This window comes from Oncorhynchus tshawytscha, linkage group LG16 (assembly GCF_018296145.1).
Source record: "Oncorhynchus tshawytscha isolate Ot180627B linkage group LG16, Otsh_v2.0, whole genome shotgun sequence".
NCBI lineage: Eukaryota > Metazoa > Chordata > Actinopteri > Salmoniformes > Salmonidae > Oncorhynchus > Oncorhynchus tshawytscha.
The window spans coordinates 16078121-16101443 of NC_056444.1; the positions used below are offsets into that span (position 1 = coordinate 16078121).

Genomic DNA, 23323 nt, shown 5'->3' on the forward strand with positions numbered 1-23323 from the left:
CTGTCTTCCTCTTCGACCAGCTCTTATTGTAGTCTGTCCTTCATGAATTGGATTAAGTGTGTGATTTCTAGGATTATACACAATTGCTCCAGTTTAAATACAATTTCACTAGGTTGCCCTTTGGCCCTGTCTTTTACTCTCAGTCCTGCTGATGGACAAGATAAACAGGACAATACAGGACAATACACACCTACGGCAATGCTGCTGATCACTGTGCTACGTCGTTATTAAAGACACCCAATTACGGCAATGAACAGTGTCGTAATTACGTTCCTTAATCACATTCTGGAGGTCTAATTGCCTTAACGATGTGTTTCATTAAACGAATGTAGGTATTACAGTCGACAGTTTTCATACACAGTTGTTGTCTAATTAACATATTATTAGACACCGTCGTGGAAATTGTTTTAATAATCGTAATTAAGCCTGGCTGAGCTTTGTAAAGTAATACTAACAGACATGTCATTCTAGCCAGAGGGCAACATTGCCCACCACGTCTGGCCTATGCTCCCAAGGCTTCGTGTTACTTTACAGTTCAACGTCCAGAAAAGTTACCGCTTTTGATGGAGCAGAAAATGATCAACTCATTATTCTTACACAACATGCTTGGCATATGGCGAGGTTCCGAGGATCAACAAGCACTTTTTGGTTTTAGTAGGCTAAGACATGACCTGAGAAAAGGAGAAATTAAAATGCATTGTTATTTAGGCTTTGATGTAGGAATACAGAAATATGCATGGAATATAAAATAAAGTTAGAATAATAACTCGATAATCACGTGCAAATACAATTCCTTGAAAATATGCTAAAATAGCCTCGTTCAGATTTTTCGAAGATGAATGAGGCAAAATAACGTCGATCCTCTAAAAAATAGAATTCAGTCCCGGCTTCGTTTTCTTACATTTCTCCATTTTCAGTGACTACACATCAGACGAGCAGACGAAGGAATTCGTTATGTTCAAAATATTTTAATAAAGCTTTCCAACACATAAACACATACAAATGGCCCTCTTTATTCATATAGTACAGTAACTAATGTATCTACAATAATGCACTGCTTGACCTGACAGCGTGCCTGATCCCTCAAGACCTCGGCCTTATTGCAAGAGTGTATAAGAAATTACGCAAATCAGACACGTCGCTATGCAGTATACAGTGTACCACCATGCAAATAAAATGTTTCAAATCGATAAATAAAAGGAAAAAAAATCGAAAAGGACGGAAACTGAAGATACAGGCCATTAGAGACTCAAATGCCATTATATTACAGTGCCAAAGAAACTGTCAATGTAGCACAAGTGTTTCATTAAAAAAAGTATTTAAATGACAATATACTTTGGGGTGAGAGATGAAAACAAATATTTCGTATTCAACTCAGTTCACTTTGCTTTCCCTCAGGACATGCCTATGGGATGCTCAGTGAATTCTCAAAAGTTCACCAAATAACGACCAATAAGCAAACGCCTTCATATAAATCAAGTTCATAAAGCAGCAAGTTTGTGGTTTCTTATATTAACTAATGTTCCGTCTATTCAAGTGAAATGGTCGCATGTTGTCAGGTCAACACTCCATACAGCGTCCATATTTGAGCAAGTAATTAACAATTGTCAATCCAGCACCACTTGCGCTCCTAAACTTCTGTTTGGTTTTTCACTTTCATTCATACCAGCACTTAAATGATGCTTTATATACACAATCAAGTATTGTCTGAACAAAAAAGCTTCTTTGAATGCATTTGTAAATGTTATAAAAGTAGGCCTACTGATCATCAGCTTTACTTCATGGTCTACACTGACTTGCAACCTTTCCAAAGTCGCCATGTGTTTTAAAAAGTGGTGTTGTTTTTCTCTTGCATGTGCTTCTCTGAGTCTCTGGTACCGGCTCGTTGTTGTGATGCTGTTAAGGCTTGTCAGTGCATTGTTTAAACAGGCTCGAGGTGACGTTGTTGAAAAGGACACATTTGTCGGGGCAGGAAGACCCGGCCAATCCGGTGGTGAAGGGGTACACAGGCGGCTGGTCGTACGCACTTATCCCCGCGCTCAGACCCGGTAGACCCGGAGCAGCAAGGGCCGTTGTGGCAGGTATGGACGCCGCTGAGATGGCCTGACCCTGGTTCAGATAGGCCACCAGCCTCCTCATCTCTTCCAGAGCCTGCGCCTGCATGAGGATGTAGTTTTTGGCGAGTAGCAAAGTGGCGATTTTGGAGAGTTTCCGCACTGAGGGACTGTGCGCGTACGGGATGACAGAGCGCAGCTCGTCCAGCGCGTCGTTCAGGTCGTGCATCCTTCGTCTCTCCCGCGCGTTGATGTTTAGTCTGAGTGTTTTCTGCTCTTTATTTTTCTTACCTCCCTCCGGTTTACCGGCGGCCACCGTTCTCCCATCGGCCAGGAGGACCATCTCACATCTGCCGTCGCTGTCATCGTCCTGACTCTGCTCCCCGCCACTGCTCTCTGCCGCCGAGGTCCTGTTGCTGCTCTCGCCGAACTTGACGCACAAAGATCCGGTCGGCAGACCCAGCGGTCCCCCTCGACCGCCAGCCAGTCCACCGGGTTGAATCGGGTCTGAGTCGGTCTGGTCGAAACAGCTGATCGGTGACTGGCGGTCCCTGGACCCCGGCAGGTCAACACCAGCCGCTGACCTGAAGGAGTCCATCTTTCTGTTGGAGACAGCACTGAGTGTTTTGTGGAAAATATCTCCCGGTCCGTTCAAGTTCATTCTCCTGTCCATAGCACTTGTCCTCTCCTCCAGACTCTGCTTTAGTGGGTGGCAGTTTCTGGAGACTCTCTCCCGGCGACGGTTCTTGTATAAGTTTCTTGCTTTGTGCGCTGTCAGAGAGAGTGAGTTGGTCTTGATGCCTTATTATTGCTCGACTTGTCAACTGAGATGTGGAGACGCATCGGCTCTCTCTCTCTCCCTCTCTGCGCTCACGCTGCTTATTCGCTCTGATTCACCTTCAGCAGATCTCCACGGCGATCAGCATCACGCGCAAAAACGGGGGAGTCTTTTACATCATTATCTCGAGGCGGGTTAATATGAAGAGGATTTGCCTATTGGGATACCGCTCTCTCGCACTCTCTCTGCCCCCTCTGTCTACCCAATCAGGTTAACGATGTAATTAATGGGATTTTAACAAACAGTCCCGAGTGCTCTCCACCTCCTCCCTCTGTATCTCTCTGTCCTTCTCAGTCTGGGTATAGTAGCTCCGTGTGCACACATGTTGTGAGGAGCTGCCTACAGCTTTATAATGGGGCGCTGGGGTTTATTATACGAGTTACCGTCTGTATAAAAGCTTGAGTACATGTTTGCAAGGTGCTGCTCCTATTAGGAATCCCAACCACTGCTTTTAAAAGTGACATGCCAAGCGACATTCACCCGTCAGTGGGCAATCTAAATGCGCCTCTCTATTTCAGAATGATGAATACGTCGTAGGGATAATATAACTCTTTATTGACTATTGAGACACTACACTGTCTTTATCCTCAAGTGTGAGTTTTTCTCCTTCCCTGCCTTCTCCTCTGTCTTAATAAGAAGCGCTTAATTTGTATACCAATATGATATTGATTCTACTCTAAGTTCACGCATCTTTTGGCTGTTGATTCAAATGTATAACTATTTTAATCCTGTTCAAACTGTGTACTACTGAGAATAGAAAACACAGGCAATAGTCTACAGTTTCTAGCCTAAAATCCAGAACCTGTTTTACTAACATTCCTTGCCTTGTACTACGTGTCATGCCAAATGTTTTGTCAAATGTAACGTTTCTGGTTTCATTGTACATGTCGATGATAGCCCCTGGATGCGAGCCTCTCTCTATAACGTGTGACTCTCCCTAAAGGGCTCATATTATCGTGAAAATACATTTACAATGACAGCTGTTGGCTATCACGTCAATGCGTCTTACAATAAGCTTTGCAAGGCAACATTGAGCTATTAATGCACTAACGTAACTTTTTTGTTGACATTTAATAATTGTCAGTAAGCTAACTGTAAACATTCATTGACTGAGTAAAATCGATTCATTTAAATCAGAAAGAACCAACCCATCCAAAAAGTCAAGCTGGCTATAGCCATTACTTGTGCTGACATTGCCATCTGCTGTCAAACAGTGTATCCTACATCTATGACAAAATATTTCCCAAGCAAACTTTGCATAATTAATGCCTTCCTTTATCACCAATTAGGAACACCTCCCTCTCTCTCTCTCTCTCACACACACACACACACACACACACACACACACACACACACACACACACACACACACACACACACACACACACACACACACACACACACACACACACACACCTCAAGGTCAATGTTTCTGCTTTTCAACCAGGTCAATTAGGCTTCCTACACAGCCTCTGGTAATGATATACTGTGGTGTCTGTGAGGGGTTCTCAGCTTGCACTGACGTTGGAATATTAAAGAACTATGGTCTGGCGACGACACTCACTTTATCCTGAGACAGCGAAGGAACACCTTCATGCCCAATCAGTCTGGGCTAATGAGACAAGATGGGGCTGGATGTAGAAACAGCAGTACCAGGCTAATGAGACAAGATGGGGCTGGATGTAGAAACAGCAGTACCAGGCTAATGAGACATGATGTGACTGGATGTAGAAACATCAGTACCAGGCTAATGAGACATGATGGGGCTGGATGTAGAAACAGCAGTACCGGGCTAACGAGACAAGATGGGGCTGGATGTAGAAACAGCAGTACCAGGCTAATGAGATATGATGGGGCTGGATGTAGAAACAGCAGTACCAGGCTAATGAGATATGATGGGGCTGGATGTAGAAACAGCAGTACCAGGCTAATGAGATAGGATGGGGCTGGATGTAGAAACAGCAGTACCAGGCTAATGAGACAAGATTTTGGAGAGAGATCATGCAGAGTGTAGCGATGGAAGGACTATCTAGAACAGGGTTTGATCCAGTCATTGTGGTTTCAGGGCAGGTGCATTTCCTCCTCTGCCCTAAAGGGCCAGACCTCTTGACTGAGTATGTAGTACACTTTCATAGAAGTTTAAAGCATCAATCTGCAGTTCAAACAATAAAGAGGCCACTGATTTGGTAAATAGCTGAGTGATGGGGCTGCAGAAATGTAACCATTCTCAAAATCATAGACAGAGCTATGGATGGAAGGATTGACCATCCAGGAGGTCACAGAATTATTGTGTTTTAAGGCTATACAGTGTTTGTTTAGAATTACATTGTTTACCAATGTAATTGTCTCCACCCCCCTCCAGGGTGTGATTGTCTCCACCCCCCTCCAGGTGTCGCCCATCTTCCCCATTATCCCCTGTGTATTTATACCTGTGTTCTCTGCTTGTCTGTTGTCAGTTTGTCTTGTTTGTCAAGGCAACCAGTGTTTTTGTATCAGCTCCTGCTTTTCCCCAGTCTTTCTTTTCTCGTCCTCCTGGTTTTGACCCTTGCCTGTCCTGACCCTGAGCCACTCGCCTGACCACTCTGCCTGCCCCTAACCCTGAGCCTGCCTGTTGTCCTTGACCTTTTCCCCACCTCTGGATTTACCGACCTCTGCCTGATCTGACCCTGAGCCTGCCTGCCGTCCTGTACCTTTGCCCCTGTTGCTGTAATTAACATTGTTACTTCGACTTGGTCTGCATCTGGGTCTTACCTTATCCTGATAACATCGTTCATAAAAAATGAAAAATTGGATGTAGCCAACGCACATTTCCCCTTTAAGATGTGAGAAATATCTTGATGGGTCTAATGACACTTTCAGCTCTTGATGTTTCCTGAAGGGATAATAATGATAATGTATGACATTTCTATAGCGTTATTTATTACAATCTCAAAATGCTTTAAAAAAAAATGAACAACCAAGACATCATGAGTATCCTAGCTATAGTAAAGGTCAACCAATAGAGGTCAAGTCTTTGAGTGCATGCATCCCCAAAGATGGAGAGGGACAGTTCATGGCTTGATCAGAGGAAGTTGGTCAGGGAGATGGTTGATGAAGAGTCTGGTGATGATCTTGTAGAGGGCTACTCTAGGAACCAGTGTGGCCACTGGACTTCTCCTTCACAATGTATGGCACCCACTTGGGTTATGCTTCAGCAGCTCTGGTGGCTTGAAAGCACACCCCACAATGTGAAAAAACAACTGTTTGCATGTTCTTCACAAAGAGGGCAACAGATGCTACTGAGCCAGATGTCTATATGTCAGGGGAGAAGCTCCAGGTGGTATCTGATTTTAAGTACCTTGGCAACATCCTTGATTCCAACCTCTCTTTTAAAAAACATGTGAAAAAGGTAATTCAAATAACCAAATTCAACCTAGCTAATTTCCGATTTATAACGAAATTGTTTGACTACAGAGGTAGCAAAACTGTACTTCAAATCTATGATACTCCCCCACTTAACATACTGCTTGACTAGTTGGGCCCAAGCTTGCTGTACAACATTAAAACCTATTCAGTCTGTCTACAAACAGGCTCTCAAAGTGCTTGATAGGAAGCCCAATACCCATCATCACTGTTACATCCTCAGAAAGCATGAGCTCCTGAGTTGGGAAAATCTCGTGCAATACATCGACGCATGTCTTGTATTCAAGATCCTAAATAGACTGGCTCCCCCTCCACTCAGTATTTTTGTTAAACAGAAAACCCAAACATCTGGTAGCAGATCCACAAGGTCTGCCATGAGAGGTGACTGTATAGTTCCCTTAAGGAAAAGCACCTTTAGTAAATCCGCTTTCTCTGTGAGAGCTTCCTATGTCTGGAATACACTGCCATCAGACACACATAACTGCACCACATATCACACTTACACAAAATGCATGAAGACAGGGCTAAAGGTCAATCAGATTTGTTAACATAACCCCTAACTGTTTATTGCCGCTTTCCATGTTGTCTGTTGTCTGTAGCTTGTGAGGTGTGGAAACACTGTTGCTTTTATGAATTTTGTCTTGCTGCTTTTTGTTCTATGTTGCTCTGTCTGTATGCTATGTCTTGCTTGTCCTATGTTGCTCTGTCTGTATGCTATGTCTTGCTTGTCCTATGTTATTATGTCTGTATGCTATGTCTTGCTTGTCCTATGTTATTATGTCTGTATGCTATGTCTTGCTTGTCCTATGTTACTCTGCGTGTGCTCACTGCTCATTGATTGTCTATATTGTAATTGTTTTTAATAACCTGCCCAGGGACTGCGGTTGAAAATTAGCCAGCTGGCTAAAACCGGCACTTTTACTGAAACGTTGATTAATGTGCACTGTCCCTGTAAAAATAAAATAAACTCAAACTCAAACAGTTCATAGTTGTAGCCAGTCATCCTCACTACGAGCCCTCTGCCTCAGCAATCCATTCCTCTACTGCATATCCCATTCCCCTCAAGCTTCAGGTGACTCTTCAATTTATGTTTTTAAAAGATCCGGAACCAGCAGCCAGGTAAAACTAAAAAGCTGGTATAGTGTCTAGACACATCATTAAAAAAAAACAATGAAATCATACAAATAAAATAAAATAATGAAACAAAACTCAATGTTAAGAAGAACAAAGCAGCTGATAAAAAAGCTAAAACCTAAACCTAAACCTAAACCTAAACCTAAACCTAAAACCACTGTTGTGACTTTGTACTTGAGGTAGTAAAGGTAGTCAAGCGCAGGAGAGCAGAGATGTCAAATTAGCGTCTTTAATAGACAAGTCCAAAAAATGGGTCAGGTACAATACCAATAAACGCCCAAGACAAGGAACACACAGTGACTAACGGAAGGAGAAAAACAACACTCCTAACTATTCTACAACACTGTACACAAGAGAATAAACTCAACGAGCAACATGAAAAATAATCCCGCACAAACCTAAGCGGGAAACAGGGGTAAATATACACACAGAAATTAAAGCAAATGAAAACCAGGTGTGAATGAACCAAAGACAAAACAAATGGAAAAAGAAAAATTGATCGGTGATGACAGCCGAGCACCGCCCGAAGAAGGAGAGGAACAACCTTCGGTGGAAGTCGTGACAACCACTTAAAATATTAAAATATGACATATTTACAGGAGCTTTCTTCTTAGGCTGCTACTAGGGTGCTGAGTGTACAAAATATTAAGAACACCTACTCTTTCCATGACATAGACTGCCCAGGTGAAAGCTATAATCCCTTCTTGATGTCACTTGTTAATAAATCTACTTCAATCCGTTTAGATGAAGGGGAGGAGACAGGTTAAATAAGGATTTTTAGGCCTTCAGACGATTGAGACAAGGATTGTGTATGTGTGTCATTCGGAGGGTGAATGGGCAAGACAAAAGATTTACGTGCCTTTGAATGGGGTAATGGTAGAAGGTGCCAGGTGCTCCGGGTTTGCGTCAAGAACTGCAACACTGCTGGGTTTTTCATGCTCAACAGTTTCCTGTGTGTATCAAGAATGGTCAACCACCCAAAGGAGATCCAGCCAACTTGACACAATTATGGGAAGCATTGGAGTCAACATGGGCCAGCATACTTCTGGAACGCTCTTGACTCCTTGTGGAGCCCATGCCCAGATGAATTGAGGTTGTGCTGAGGGCAAAAGAAGGGATGGGGAGGTGCAACTCAATACTAGGAAGGTGTTCCTAATGTTTGGTATACTCAGTGTATATACCGGGAAAAAAAGTATAAACAAGTTACAGTTGATATAAGGAAATCAGTCAATTGAAATAAATGCACTAGCCTTAATCTATGGATTTCACATGACTGGGAATACGGATATGCACCTGTTGGTTACAGATACTTAAGAAAAAAGGTAGGGACGTGGATCAGAAAACCAGTCAGTATCTGGTGTGACCTCTATTTACCTCATGCAGCATGACACATCTCCTTTGCATGGAGTTGATCAGGCTGTTGATTGTGGCCTGTGGAATGCTGTCCCACTCCTCTTCAATGGTTGTGCAAAGATATTGGATATTGGCGGGAACTGGAACACGCTGTCATACACGTCAATCCAGAGCATCCCAAACATGCTCAATGGGTGACATGTCTGGTGAGTATGCAGGCCATGGAAGAACTGGGACATTTTCAGCTTCCAGGAATTGTGTATCTCTGTGCATTCAAATTGCCATCAATAAAATGCAACTGTGTTCGTTATCCGTAGCTTATATCTGCCCATACCATAAACCCACCGCCACCATGTTGGACTCAGTTCACAACGTTAACATCAGCAAACTGCTCTCCCACATGACGTCATACACGCTGTCTGCCATCTGCCCGGTACAGTTAAAAACGTGATTCAACCCGTGAGAAGACACTTCTCCAGTGTGCCAGTGGCCATCAAGGGTGAAGTCGGATCCCACTGAAGTCGGATACGGCAACGAACTGCAGTCAGGTCCAGACCCTGGTGAGGACGACGAGCACAGAGATTAGCAGTTTGTGCAGAAATTCTTCAGTTGTGTAAACCCACAGTTTCATCAGCTGTCTAGGTGGCTGGTCTCAGACGATCCCGCAGGTGAACGTGGATGTGGAGGTCCTGGGCTGGCGTGGTTACACGTGTTCTGCAGTTGTGAGGCCAGTTGGTCGTATTGGCAAATTCTGTAAAACAATGTTGGAGGGGGCTAATGGTAAAGAAATTGAAATTAAATTATCTGGTAACAGCTCTGGTGGACATTCCTGCAGTCAGTATGCCAATTGCAAGCTCCCTCAAAACTTCAGGCATCTGTGGCATTGTGTTGTGTGACAAAACTGCACATTTTAGACTGGCCTTTTATTGTTCCCAGCACAAGGTGCATCTGTGTAATGATCATGCCATTTAATCAGCTTCTTGATTTGATTATCTTGGCAAAGGAGGAATGCTCACTAACAGGGATTTAAACAAATTTGTACACAATATTTGAGAGAAATATGCTTCCTGTGCGTATGGACTATTTCTGGGATCTTTTATTTCAGCTCATGAAACATGGAACCAACACTCTACATGTTATGTTTATATTTTTGTTCAGTGTATATACAGCACCAGTCAAAAGTTTGGACGCACCTACTCATTCAAAGGTTTTTCTTTATTTTTACTATTTTCTACATTGTTGAATATTAGCAAAGACATCAAAACTATGAAATAACACATATGGAATCATGTAGTACCAAAAGAAGTGTTAAACAAATCAAAATAATGTTAGATTCTTCTAAGTAGCCACCCTTTGCCTTGATGACAGCTTTGCACACACTTGGCATTCTCAAAACCAGCTTCACGTGGAATGCTTTTCCAACAGTCTTGAAGGAGTTCCCACATATGCTGAGCACTTGTTGGCTGCTTTTCCTTCACTCTGCGGTCCAACTCATCCCAAACCATCTCAATTGGGTTGAGGTTGAGTGATTGTGGAGGCCAGGTCATCTGATGCAGCACTCCATCACTCTCTTTCCTGGTAAAATAGCCCTTACAAATATAATAAAATAAAATAAAATTTTATTTGTCACATACACATGGTTAGCAGATGTTAATGCGAGTGTAGCGAAATGCTTGTGCTTCTAGTTCCGACAATGCAGTAATAACCAACAAGTAATTTAACTAACAATTCCAAAACTACTTATACACACAAGTCTTATACAAGTCTACTATACTTCTTATACACACAAGTGTAAGGGGATAAAAAATATGTACATAAAGATATATGAATGAGTGATGGTACAGAGCGGCATAGGCAAGATACAGTAGATGGTATTGAGTACAGTATATACATATGAGATGAGTATGTAAACAAAGTGGCTAGTGATACATGTATTACATAAAGATGCAGAAGATGATATAGAGTACAGTATATACGTATACATATGAGATGAATAATGTAGGGTATGTAAACATTATATTAGGTAGCATTGTTTAAAGTGGCTAGTGATATATTTTACATAATTTCCCATTATTAAAGTGGCTGGAGTTGAGTCAGTGTGTTGGCAGCAGCCACTCAATGTTAGTGGTGGCTGTTTAACAGTCTGATGGCCTTGAGATAGAAGCTGTTTTTCAGTCTCTCGGTCCCAGCTTTGATGCACCTGTACTGATCTCGCCTTCTGGATGATAGCGGGGTGAACAGGCAGTGGCTCGGGTGGTTGTTGTCCTTGATGATCTTTATGGCCTTCCTGTGACATCGGGTGGTGTAGGTGTCCTGGAGGGCAGGTAGTTTGCCCCCGGTGATGCGTTGTGCAGAGCTCACTACCCTCTGGAGAGCCTTACGGTTGTGGGCGGAGCAGTTGCCGTACCAGGCGGTGATACAGCCCGCCAGGATGCTCTCGATTGTGCATCTGTAGAAGTTTGTGAGTGCTTTTGGTGACAAGCCGAATTTCTTCAGCCTCCTGAGGTTGAAGAGGCGCTGCTGCGCCTTCTTCACGATGCTGTCTGTGTGGGTGGACCAATTCAGTTTGTCTGTGATGTGTATGCCGAGGAACTTAAAACTTGCTACCCTCTCCACTACTGTTCCATCAATGTGGATAGGGGGGTGTTCCCTCTGCTGTTTCCTGAAGTCCACAATCATCTCCTTAGTTTTGTTGACGTTGAGTGTGAGGTTATTTTCCTGACACCACACTCCGAGGGCCCTCACCTCCTCCCTGTAGGCCGTCTCGTCGTTGTTGGTAATCAAGCCTACCACTGTTGTGTCATCCGCAAACTTGATGATTGAGTTGGAGGCGTGCGTGGCCACGCAGTCGTGGGTGAACAGGGAGTACAGGAGAGGGCTCAGAACGCACCCTTGTGGGGCCCCAGTGTTGAGGATCAGCGGGGTGGAGATGTTGTTGCCTACCCTCACCACCTGGGGCGGCCCGTCAGGATGTCCAGTACCCAGTTGCACAGGGCGGGGTCGAGATCCAGGGTCTCGAGCTTGATGACGAGCTTGGAGGGTACTATGGTGTTAAATGCCGAGCTGTAGTCGATGAACAGCATTCTCACATAGGTATTCCTCTTGTCCAGATGGGTTAGGGCAGTGTGCAGTGTGTTTGAGATTGCATCGTCTGTGGACCTATTTGGGCGGTAAGCAAATTGGAGTGGGTCTAGGGTGTCAGGTAGGGTGGAGGTGATATGGTCCTTGACTAGTCTCTCAAAGCACTTCATAGTCATTTAGCTCAGTTACCTTAGCTTTCTTGGGAACAGGAACAATGGTGGCCCTCTTGAAGCATGTGGGAACACAGCCTGGAGGTGTGTTTTGGGTCATTGCCCTGTTGAAAAGCAAATAACAGTCCCACTAAGCGCAAACCAGATGGGATGGTTTAACTGACTTGCCTAGTTAAATAAAGGTTTTAATTTTTTTTTTTAAATGGTGTATCGCTGCAGAATGCTGTGGTAGCCATGCTGGTTAAGTGTGCCTTGAATTCTAAATAAATCACTGACAGTGTCACCAGCAAAGTAACCTACACCATCACACCTCCTCTTGCATGCTTCACAGTGGGAACCACACATGAAGAGATCATCACAAAGACACAGTGATTGGAATCAAAAATCTCAAATTTTGACTCATCAGACCAAAGGATAGATTTTCACCAGTCTAATGTCCATGCAAGTCTGTTCTTCTTACTGGTGTCCTTTAGTAGTTGTTTCTTTGCAGCAATTTGACCATTTAGGCCTAATTCACATAGTCTCCTCTGAACAGTTGATGTTGAGATGTGTCTGTTACTTGAACTCTGAAGCATTTATTTGGGCTGCAATTTCTGAGGCTCTAATGAACTTATCCTCTGCAGCAGAGATGACTCTGGGTCTTCCTTTCTTGTGGTGGTCCTCATGACAGCCATTTTCATCAAAGCGTTTGATAGTTTTTGCGACTCCACTTGAAGAAATGTTCAAAGTTCTTGACATTTTCCAGATTGACTGGCCTTCATGTCTTAAAGTAACAATGGACTGTCATTTCTCTTCGCTTATTTGAGCTGTTTTTGTCATAATATGGACTCTGTCTTTTACCGAATAGGGCCAGCTTCTGTATAAAACAGAACTGGTATACACAACACAACACACAACACAACTGATTGGCTCAAGTGCATTAAGAAGGAAATAAATTTGGCAAAGGGTGGCTACCTTGAAAAATCTCAATTGTATAATATATTTTAATTTTTTAAACACTTTTTTGCTTACTACATGATTCCATATCTGTTATTTCCTAGTTTTGATGTCTTCACTATTATTCTACAATGTAGAAAATTGAATGAATAGGTGTGTCCAAACTTTCGACCGGTACTGTATATATATATATTTATTTATATATATATATGCAATTCACCCACAATATTAGTCACTATTCCAGTTACACACAATAGGTACAAATTCAGTCTTCAGACTGTGTTTTGGTTTTGTCTGCATCCTCCAATTGATCACTCTACATCGACTACTAAGTAACTGTCATCTCACACACATTGTTTCCTTTGCTGAGGGAAAACCCATTGCCAATATTTTTCTCTATCTCGTTTGAGTCGTACTGTAGTAAGTAATGTCTACCACAAGGTGGCAGACAACACCTAGTCTGAGGACAGCCTCTTATGTTTTTAATGGTGCAATGGTGAATAAACCACTGGAGATCTTAGTAAGAGTAGGCATGTTTAGGAATTATATAAATCCAACATAATTCTATGCAATTTAGAGGAGATAGAAATTCATGAATGGACAATTGTCTAGTTTGCATGATGATTTTCCAACTCATGAATTGAATTATATTTCACTTCCTCAATTTTCTGAGTTGAAATGGAACTGCTGATGCCCAGCCATGAATATCAATCGATATAAGTGTTTATACTTATTTGATTTTTAAAAAATCACTTTCATGTCTGTTGTGTCATCCACAAATGTTTTGTTGCATGGCAACACCATCACATAAAGATATTTATTTTGTATTGAGTAGCAATTTCCCCAAGTGGTCACTTCAGACCAATTACTGTTTGTGCTTCTCGTCTTAGAGTAGGTAATGTTAAGTCAGTGGGGCTGTTCTCTGTGCCAGGTCCTGCCCTGAGTGCAGGGCCTACAAGAGCCTTTTGGTGGCCGTAAGTGAGATTTGGTCGTAAAATCAGTGGATTACTACAAGTTTAGATAGCTGGCTAGACTAACTACCAATCTAAAAATGCTTAGCTGACATGGCTAATTGAGTGACTGTCACTGATTGACACAAAGGAAAAAGCTGCTGATGCACAACAACATTTTGAAATTGCACCTGGTGTTTTCTACTATTCTTACCCATCAATAGTATGTTGAGACCACGACTGAGTTACAATCTACTCTACGTGACCAAATGTATGTGGACACCTGCTTGTCGAACATCTCATTCCAAAATCTTGGGCATTAATATGGAGTTGGTCAACATTTTGCTTCCATAACAGCCTCCACTCTTCTGGGAAGGCTTTCCACTAGATATTGGAACATTGCTGTGGGAACTTGCTTCCATTCAGCCACAAGAGCATTAGTGAGGTTGGGCACTGATGTTGGGCGATTAGGCCTGGCTCACAGTCAGTGTTCCAATTCATCCCAAAGGTGTTCGGTGGAGTTGAGGTTAGGGCTCTGTGCAAGCCAGTCAAGTTTTTCCTCACCGATAATTGAGGAATAATAATTTCTGTGCTGACCTTGCTTTTTGCACAGGGGCAAGAAAGGGCCTTCCCCAAACTGTTGCCACAAAGTTGGAAGCACAGAGTCGTCTAGAATGTCATTGTAAACTGTAGCATTAAGATTTCCCTTCACTGGAACTAAGGAGCCTAGCCCGAACCATGAAAAACAGCTCCAGACCATTATTCCTTCTCCATCAAACTTTACAGTTGGCACTACGCATTGGGACAGGTAGCGTTCTCCTGGCATCTATCTGCCAAACACAGATTAGTCCGACGGACTGCCAGATGGTGAATTGTGATTCATCACTCCAGAGAATGCTTTTCCACTGCTCCACAGTCCAATGGCAACGAGCTTTACACCACTCCAACTGATGCTTGGCATTGCCCATGGTGATTTTAGGTTTGTGTGCGGTTGCTCGGCCATGGAAACCCATTTCATGAAGCTCCTGACAAACAGTTCTTGTGTTGAAGTTGCTTCCAGAAGCAGTTTGTAATTCTCTAGTGAGTGATGCAACCGAGGACAGACAATTTTTACCACTTCACAATAACAGCACTTACAGTTGTCCCGGGGCAGCTCTAGCATGACAGAAATTTGATGAACTGACTTGATGGAAAGGTGGCATCCTATGGCGGTGCCACAATGAAAGTCACTGAGCTCTTCAGCAAGGCCATTCTACTTCAATGTTTGTCTATGGAGATTGCATGGTTGTGTGCTCGATTTTATACACCTGTCAGCAACTGGTGTGGCTGAAATAGTCGAATCCACTAATTTGAAAGGGGTGTCCACATACTTTTGTATATATCGAGCACACAGCCATATTGTAACTCAGTCGGGGTCTTAACTTACCATTAAGATTAAGAATATATATAGGCTATCTTTATGTTGCTGAGGTCATTCATAGAGGCCCATTATTTTCTACAACAGTAGAATAACCTAAAAGTACTCAGGAAGTGTGCCATTATTTTCTACAGCAGTAGAATAACCTAAAAGTACTCAGGAAGTGTGCCATTATTTTCTATATCAGTATAATTACCTAAAAGTTCTCAGGAAATATGCCATTATTTTCTACAGCGGTATAATAACCTAAATGTACTCAGAAAATGTGGCATTATTTGCAACACCCTTGCATTATACACCAGGGTGACTACAGACCAGGGCTGGGATCAATTCAGGAAGTGATTTTAATTTAAAATTCGAAAATTGAATAACTTTTGAAATAAATGGCTTCTACTCCTTAGTTTATTGATAAATCATTAAAAATACATGTTTTTTATTTTTTATTTTTTATTTTAAATAGTTATTTAAGCTACCTTCCTGAATGGCCTTCAGTTCAACTTGACCCTAGCCCTGCGAGAGATAACTCAGTATATGCTTTTATATGACTATCTCTCTACACTATGCACAATCTATTTTTCTTCCTTTGTTTCCTGCCTCCATCCCTCCCTTTCTCTTGTCTTTCTCAACCTCATTATAATGACATGTGTCTGAAAACCTATCAGCCAAGATCCTGTTATTTAGTAATGCTGACCAAGGGAGGGGGAGGAATCCTAACTTAATTCAGGAAAACGGGCAAACCACTGGTACCCATGGGTAGTGAAATGGGTATTGCATCACCTAGGAGGGCCTTCTCTTCTTCCTATGGTGCTTTGTGATTGTCAGATAAAGATACAACTTAATACTATTTCAAATGTGGTTACTGTATACCTATAGACCTATCAAATACAAATTCCCACTGAAAATGCTGATGAATTGTAGTGTATATTTATTTGTTAGTGATTACCCTGAAACCTTGTCAACTTGATAAAAGGATTCGACATGAACCATGTCTGTTGACCCTCACTCGCTCTGTGGCGTGTTGCCTACAGTGGTATACAATGTATTAAAGCCTGCCCATGTATGCAATGGCCACCAGGTGGCAGAGCAATCCTATGGGAATGATTGTAAATCTACAAACAGGGAAGAAACGATTCAACATAGACCTAGATTTGATTGAATTTGAATAAATGCTTTTGACCAATGCATATCAATATCTCTTCGAAATTGTGGAGATGCGCTATATATTTGAATCTGGATTATCTGTTCAGATTCTTAGTCAAATGATCCTAGAATGGACGGTTGAACATGCTGGCCTACGGATTAGTGTATGTAGGTTAGGACTATCCGGTGTTTGGCTGGCTACAAATTAGTTGGTCGTTACATTAGGCTATGTTTTAGAAAGAAAGAAAAATTCACTGCTTGCAAATGTCAAGTAATCTTGTTCGCCGAGGCTTATATCATTAAGCTTACACGTAAACCTCAGAATTAGACACGATGCAATGTAGAACTGTGGCTATACATGTCCCTACGTGCATTCTTGTGGCGTGTGTTTCTGTGCCTGTTTGTGAGTGCTGATGCATGCATACAGTGTCTTTGTGTAAATAAATCCGGTTGTGCCCTACTTTCGTGTATTCAACAGAATATAAATTGCATTTGTTTGAGCTTACTGTATATTTCGTGTGTAATATTCTTCTGGTGCGTTTGCGTAGCGCAGGCCTACTAAAACAAAGGGCTGCTCGTCTCGGCGGCTAGCTGGTTTCAGCACCAGTAGAGGTGGACAGCGCCTTCAGAGCAGGTCGTGAATAAGCAAGGCCTCAGCCAAAGGTCATCATTTATAGACACTCGACCACAGCGCACGTTCACAACTTCATCCCACCTATTTTAAGCTGCATATGTTTAAGATGGATGTGTTTAAGCATATCATGTTGCATATCGACCGTGTACATGCCTTTGAAATGACATCCGTTCTCAAAAAAGTAAGACATGAGCTGGTAATATTGGGTACAATTTCTTTATTCTGAAAAAAGAAAACAATACAAAATAGAGGGCAATTTACGGACAACAATTGCAGACACACAAAGCTTTCCGTTATCCCTCTAGCGTGTTGTTTTAATGAAAGCTGTGTGCTCTCGCGCCGACGATAGCAGGCTCCGCTCTTGGCATTCACCGCGTGCCTTAATTGTAAGACATTAAATCAAGGTCCGCTGTGAACACGGAAAGCCTGAACCAGAATCTCAGATCTCTCTCTCTCTCTCTGTGTGTGTGTGTGTGTGTGTGTGTGTGTGTGTGTGTGTGTGTGTGTGTGTGTGTGTGTGTGTGTGTGTGTGTGTGTGTGTGTGTGTGTGTGTGTGTGTGTGTGTGTGTGTGTGTGTGTGTGTGTGTGTGTGTGTGTGTGTGTGTGTGTGTGAGCTACATTTTGCCATTGAAATCGGAGTTGACCACTTCGACCCATACCATTCCTTGTTCAATGTACCCACCCGTTCCTTCAGACCTTCAGTGCGAATAGTTGTCAATGTCGATGTCGTTGTTCTTTGAAGTTGGACTCCCAAAACAGCCAATCATTCTGTAATGGTAGACAAAGTTGTTGATAAATGTATATACATTACCCCACCGTGAAAACGGAATGTAATTTGGCAAAATTTGAAAAATGTTTGCAATAGGCTAAGCCTATTGAAGGCCCGCGGCCATTGAACTTGGTGCGTAATGGGTTAAAGTCGTCACTAGCGCTGTTTTTTGGTGGCGAGTTTCAAAATTATGGTTAGTCCGAATTCATCTCGGGAGGCAAAAAAAAAAGAGAGACGGACCGTTTGATCGTCTCGTCAAAAAAGCTTCGGACAGGTGTAGACTTCGACGTCGTCGTATTCCTACATCAAATATCTACCAAAAAAAGAAGAAAACACAAAATGCGTCACAAACCTTCTTAGACAGTCAATACAGCAATCATCTTATTTTTGACAATAATCTTATAGAGATCCATACAAGTCTGCGTAGAAAAAAATGGATGGCCCTTTACAAGAGAACGCATAGCACCGCACAAGTCTACTCGCAGGTCAAGTTTTTTTTTTAAAGAGAGACGCCGCAAAACGCGAGCGGGACAATTGAAAAGCTTGCTTCCCTCCCGCATACTGTATTCCATCAACGCACCGTGGAACCACCGAAGGCAAAGGTATATAGGCTCCTCTCCTCACAGATCCATCTGGGACCGAGGACGAGCTGAGCTGAGTTGTACATGTCCCGTTTCCAACACCACTAAATCTGACTGATCTCCCTCCGCCCGGTCTTTTCCACTCGCTGGATAACTTTAGGATTAATGGCGCTCTAGCCAAACAAATAAGGCATCTGCCTTCAGCGCAAAAGAGGATTGCATGGGGGGCAGTGACGTCACTGGGCAAACAGATGTTCTCTCTCTCTATAGCCAACGTCCCCGATCAGCTTCCTGTGCCCTTGAAACTAAGGAAAAAGCACTTCAATCCCAGTTTAAACCTATAATCTCCCTGTTTCTTAGCTGTTGCAATTAGGCTACCCAACGCACCTTGTTAAAATGTAATGGTGATGGACATCATGGAAATAGAGGATTTTAAATATTGTTTTTGCATTTCAGTGCACAGTGATCTGGATGAGTAGTTTGATAATATTACAACATTAGTTATTGATTTATACTAAATTAAAGGTTTGACACTTTTAAAATGTTATTATACTATTCTAAAAATGAACGCACACACACGCATACGTACATATACGCGCACATTCCGATTCCGAGTTAAGCAGAGAGCGAGAGTTTATTTATTTATTTATTTTTTACATTTTGCCGAATTGTTTAATATCTGTCAGCCATTTACAACAATTTCGTTAAACAATTTGTTTAAGTCCAATGCTGGAGCCTATCTGCTGTTGGTGTTTTTTTTTAAACAGGTGCATGCACCTTGCAAACTATTTTACATTTTCTCTTGAAAGCAAGATAATGTGTGCATTAATTCAATTAATTGTGCACAGCAGGCCTAGCCATGTGCATAGCATATCAAAGGCATAGTGTTTATTGCGCATTATAAACGTGTTTGAAACTGTATGCCAATAGGCTATTAGATGAAATCTCTGATTGTGTTGAATTCAGTCTTTATGTCCATGAATTTACCTTGTGAACCAGTGCAAAGTATATTGACATTTCAATAATCAATGATTGAGTCACTGCTACTATACTGCTATTACCTCCGCCACTAATATTACAAGTAGCCTATCTACTACAGCAAGTAGGCTACTGCTACAACAGTGCTTCTAAGCGATCCACTAGACTTTGGGGATTATTTCTGCCTTTACACAGATTATATTCATTCATAAACATACGCTAGGATGCAGTGTGGGTCCTGAAGGCTACCGAATATGATTATTGAACCTCATCACCCATTCAATGGAGAAACAAAGGGAAACGCCATTTTAGATGGGGGGAAAACCCCATCTATCATATGAAATATCTAAATGAAGCCGTCCTTTATGAACCGATATTTGGAGTGTATGACAAACCGTATGACAGTCCTCGCATCTCATAGCCATTGGGAACGCAACCCAGTTGACCCAATGTGCGCGGACCTATTGTCTTCAAGCGCTGCGCGACGAACAAATAAACAAGTGCATAATGACCATGCATCCATGCCATCGTTGTTATCGATTAAATAACTGTATTCATGTGTCCAGTTGCCCTGTAATGTTTTCGGTATCGAGATTTGTCTGGCTCCTTGTCAGCCTTATTCATATCCATGATTACTTGAGGTATTTTTTTCTGAACGCCCGCAATAACAATGGCAAGTGCAACGTGGGAAGGAATGTCCGTTATCTTTGAGCACATATGCCTAGAGCGAACCATGCCGACACCACGACCCCATACAGGCCTAGTGCATGGTCCGCTTTTATGTTACACAGTGACCAGACTGAAAAAGCACATTTATTTTCATATAATTATTATATAAGACACGGACCTAGTCGAAACATGGACCATACTCACCATCTCTCGCCATATGGTCCATCTTATAGTCTTTTCGTGTATCCATTCGTTTGTGTTGTCTTTCACGTCACTGTATGGTGTAGTTATTTTTGGTCTTAGCAAAGCAACTTGTATTCCCGGTTATTTCGGTGTAGCGATGTACAATCAGACGACTCCGGCAGGCGAGTAGTGGATACCAGTATGAGCAATGCTCTAGCTTCTGCAAAGCATGGCTGCGTTTTTTCCTTTTTTTCAAGAGGGCAGGTCGTTCTGTGCATTACAATGAGTTAAATCTCTCTTTCCCTCCTCTCCCCCTCTCTCTCCCCCTCTCTCTCTCTCTCTCTCTCTCTCTCTATTTCTCTCTCTCTCTCTCTCGCACACACACGCACACACACTGTTTTTAATATCAAATTTCAATATGACATGAAAATAATTTGGTTAAGTTAGTCATCTGCCCATGTTGTTCGTCGTGTTTGTATCTTTCATGGTGTTAAATATAGCCTAGCAGTGCACTAAATCATAATGGACTAGATATATGGAATCAACTATAATCTGAACCTAGATTAGGAGTGTGTGTAATAACGGTACAGCATTGAATCGTCGTCTCCATGTGCTGGGCGCAATTTGTCATGTTTAATACCGTTTGTCCTGAGAGCTCCATTAGTATGTTATAGTTATGCCTCTGGACCGCAGCTCAGTCTCACTGCATTTGATCCTGTGAGATGGTGAGCCCTCAGACCGCACGTGATTCATGGGCCATATATAAATGTCATTTTATTTCACGACCTTAAAATAAGTACAAATTCATATTTACAACTTCTAACGATTGTAGATGTTTAAGCATACCCCTCGACCCAGTGTATCGTTATGCACTTAACCTATGCATGAAGGTCTTCTAGGTAGCCTATTTTAAATACAGGTAGGTAGCCTATTGTAAATACAAGTAGGTAGCCTATTGTAAATAAAGAGGGGCCTTATTCACGCAAGTGCATTTATTTACCACTATAATGTTGTATAGGCTTGTATTTTCTCTGGATAAACCTTGCTTAGCACCATGTTACAAGCGCAGATGTCATGGACATTTTGGCGCATGTAACTCTCCAGTATAGAGTTCGGCAAACTGCTGCAGCTTTCCTAATTAGGTCAGATGAGATAAGGTGGATTCAGCACTTACAGTACCATCAAATATGGCAAAAGGCTATTTCTGCTTCATAGCACACCAGATTTTTGAAAATGTCAAATATTGTAGACCCAAGGCCAGTAAAATGTGAGGGTACATGGGCGACTATAATTCTCCAAACGCGTCATCAGTCAATGTCTGACTTGATATGAAAAACGCAGAAACATTAATGTCAGTCACATTATGGATAGTAGCTAGCCTACTTCTAGGTCTATAGGCTTGCGATTTTGGTTAAACAAATTTGAAATGGGTGTGAAGAATCCACTAGGCCAATACAGTGCGAGCTATTCAATATCGAATGAATAATTCATTGAAGTAAGTGCCACCCATGTGTTCTGTGCTACTGGTTTGTATTCTCTTCAGTTCCTGTGGAGGTCGACGCAGGGGCAAAATATCCAATCGAAACACAACACAGTATGGATCCCCACACTGGGCCCCATGGAAAGATGATGTCACTCTAGCCTGTCTAAACTCACTAAAGCCCTATAGGCTCAATGAAATGACCGCATACACAGTGAATCACACACACACACACACACACACACACACACACACACACACACACACACACACACACACACACACACACACACACACACACACACACACACACACACACACACACACACACACACACACACACACACACACACAGAGAGAGAGAAAAGCAAAGTGTTACAAAGAAATATATTTCAGTTGACTTGATTTGAACATCTGATATGTCGCTATAGCATGTGTGTCCTCCACTTGCTCTGAATACAGAAGCTGCCGCATGTTCAAAATGCACCGGCCTTTAAGAACAAAACACCCCCTCTATTTCTCTGCTTCTTCTCCTTCTGCTTTCCCTCTGTTCTCTTGACGCGTGGAGGCTGCAGGCCTTCTCCTCTCCATCCATAGGACATCTACCTCCCAGCCTGCCCTCTATAGAATTGTACTATAGGCTACTACTACATTATATTACAACGGGCCTTTAAACACACGATTGCTGTGAGAATTCAATTCTCGTTTGATGATACTACATTGGCCGCTGCAAATATTAATACCGTATCTGGAAGGCATGGAATATAATTTATTTGTTTCTACAGTTTTAGTATGGATAAATCAATATGTGAAAACGCATTACTGTAGCAGCGGTGGTATAGTGCAAAACAGGTTATTTAAAGCTAAATGGACAAAGCCATTCAGGCCAAGCTACATGCGGCTACATATCTGGATTGCTGCCACTTCAGAGCGACATTTTAAAGCCGCATATTTTATCTGCGAGGGCGTAGAAAAAAACTATTGTTCCCCCTGAAACAATGGAAGCTGCGGGCGACACGCAGCAGTGCGAGCATTGAATGGCGAGGCTACGGGATATGCGCGGGTCAGTGCCCGGGGTCCCCCTCCCAAAGCCCCTTTCCCAGCGCGTCACAATGAGCCAGCGCGAAGTCTGGGCTCTGCGGGGTCACAGGCCATCCCTTATTGTCCGGCCCTTCAAAACAGACAAACATTTATTAACCAATGGCCGAACGGAGGGTCAACACAATGGAAGGGGTAAAAACAGAGAAAACAATACCTAGAGGGGGGCACTACTCCCTAAAATGACTTCTCCCTGCAGATGCAAATTCCACCATCAGTTAGGCCAGAGGTGGGACTTGTAAAGTTTGAAACCTTGAAGCCCAAGTCCAACAGTCGGTGTAGAGAAATGTCTGCAGACTGATCTGGCTATTAATCGGAGGATGGTGATACTGCTAAAGCACGGCCTCTCAAGTAAGACAGAATTTCGACTTTTATTTTTTTATATTTTTTTTACTTTTTTTTTACTTTTTTCATTTCGTTCAATTTTACATTGGATTGTGTTGTGCAGAATAGCCA

General features: G+C 42.4%; 1 protein-coding gene and 1 long non-coding RNA gene across 2 annotated transcripts; both read right to left on the reverse strand.

The window, feature by feature from the left end:
* Positions 1–957: 957 nt before the first annotated feature.
* Positions 958–3002, reverse strand: LOC112234127 (class E basic helix-loop-helix protein 22-like). The gene has a single exon (XM_024402126.1). It carries the CDS (start codon positions 2725–2727, stop codon positions 1900–1902), a length of 828 nt encoding a protein of 275 aa, XP_024257894.1. The 5' UTR covers positions 2728–3002; the 3' UTR covers positions 958–1899.
* A 14309-nt stretch (positions 3003–17311) lies between these two features.
* LOC121839545 lies at positions 17312–20487 on the reverse strand. The gene is made up of 2 exons (XR_006078993.1): positions 20311–20487; positions 17312–18191 (listed from the first exon to the last, which is right to left on the reverse strand). It is a non-coding gene; the product is annotated as an uncharacterized LOC121839545 (long non-coding RNA).
* Positions 20488–23323: the final 2836 nt, after the last annotated feature.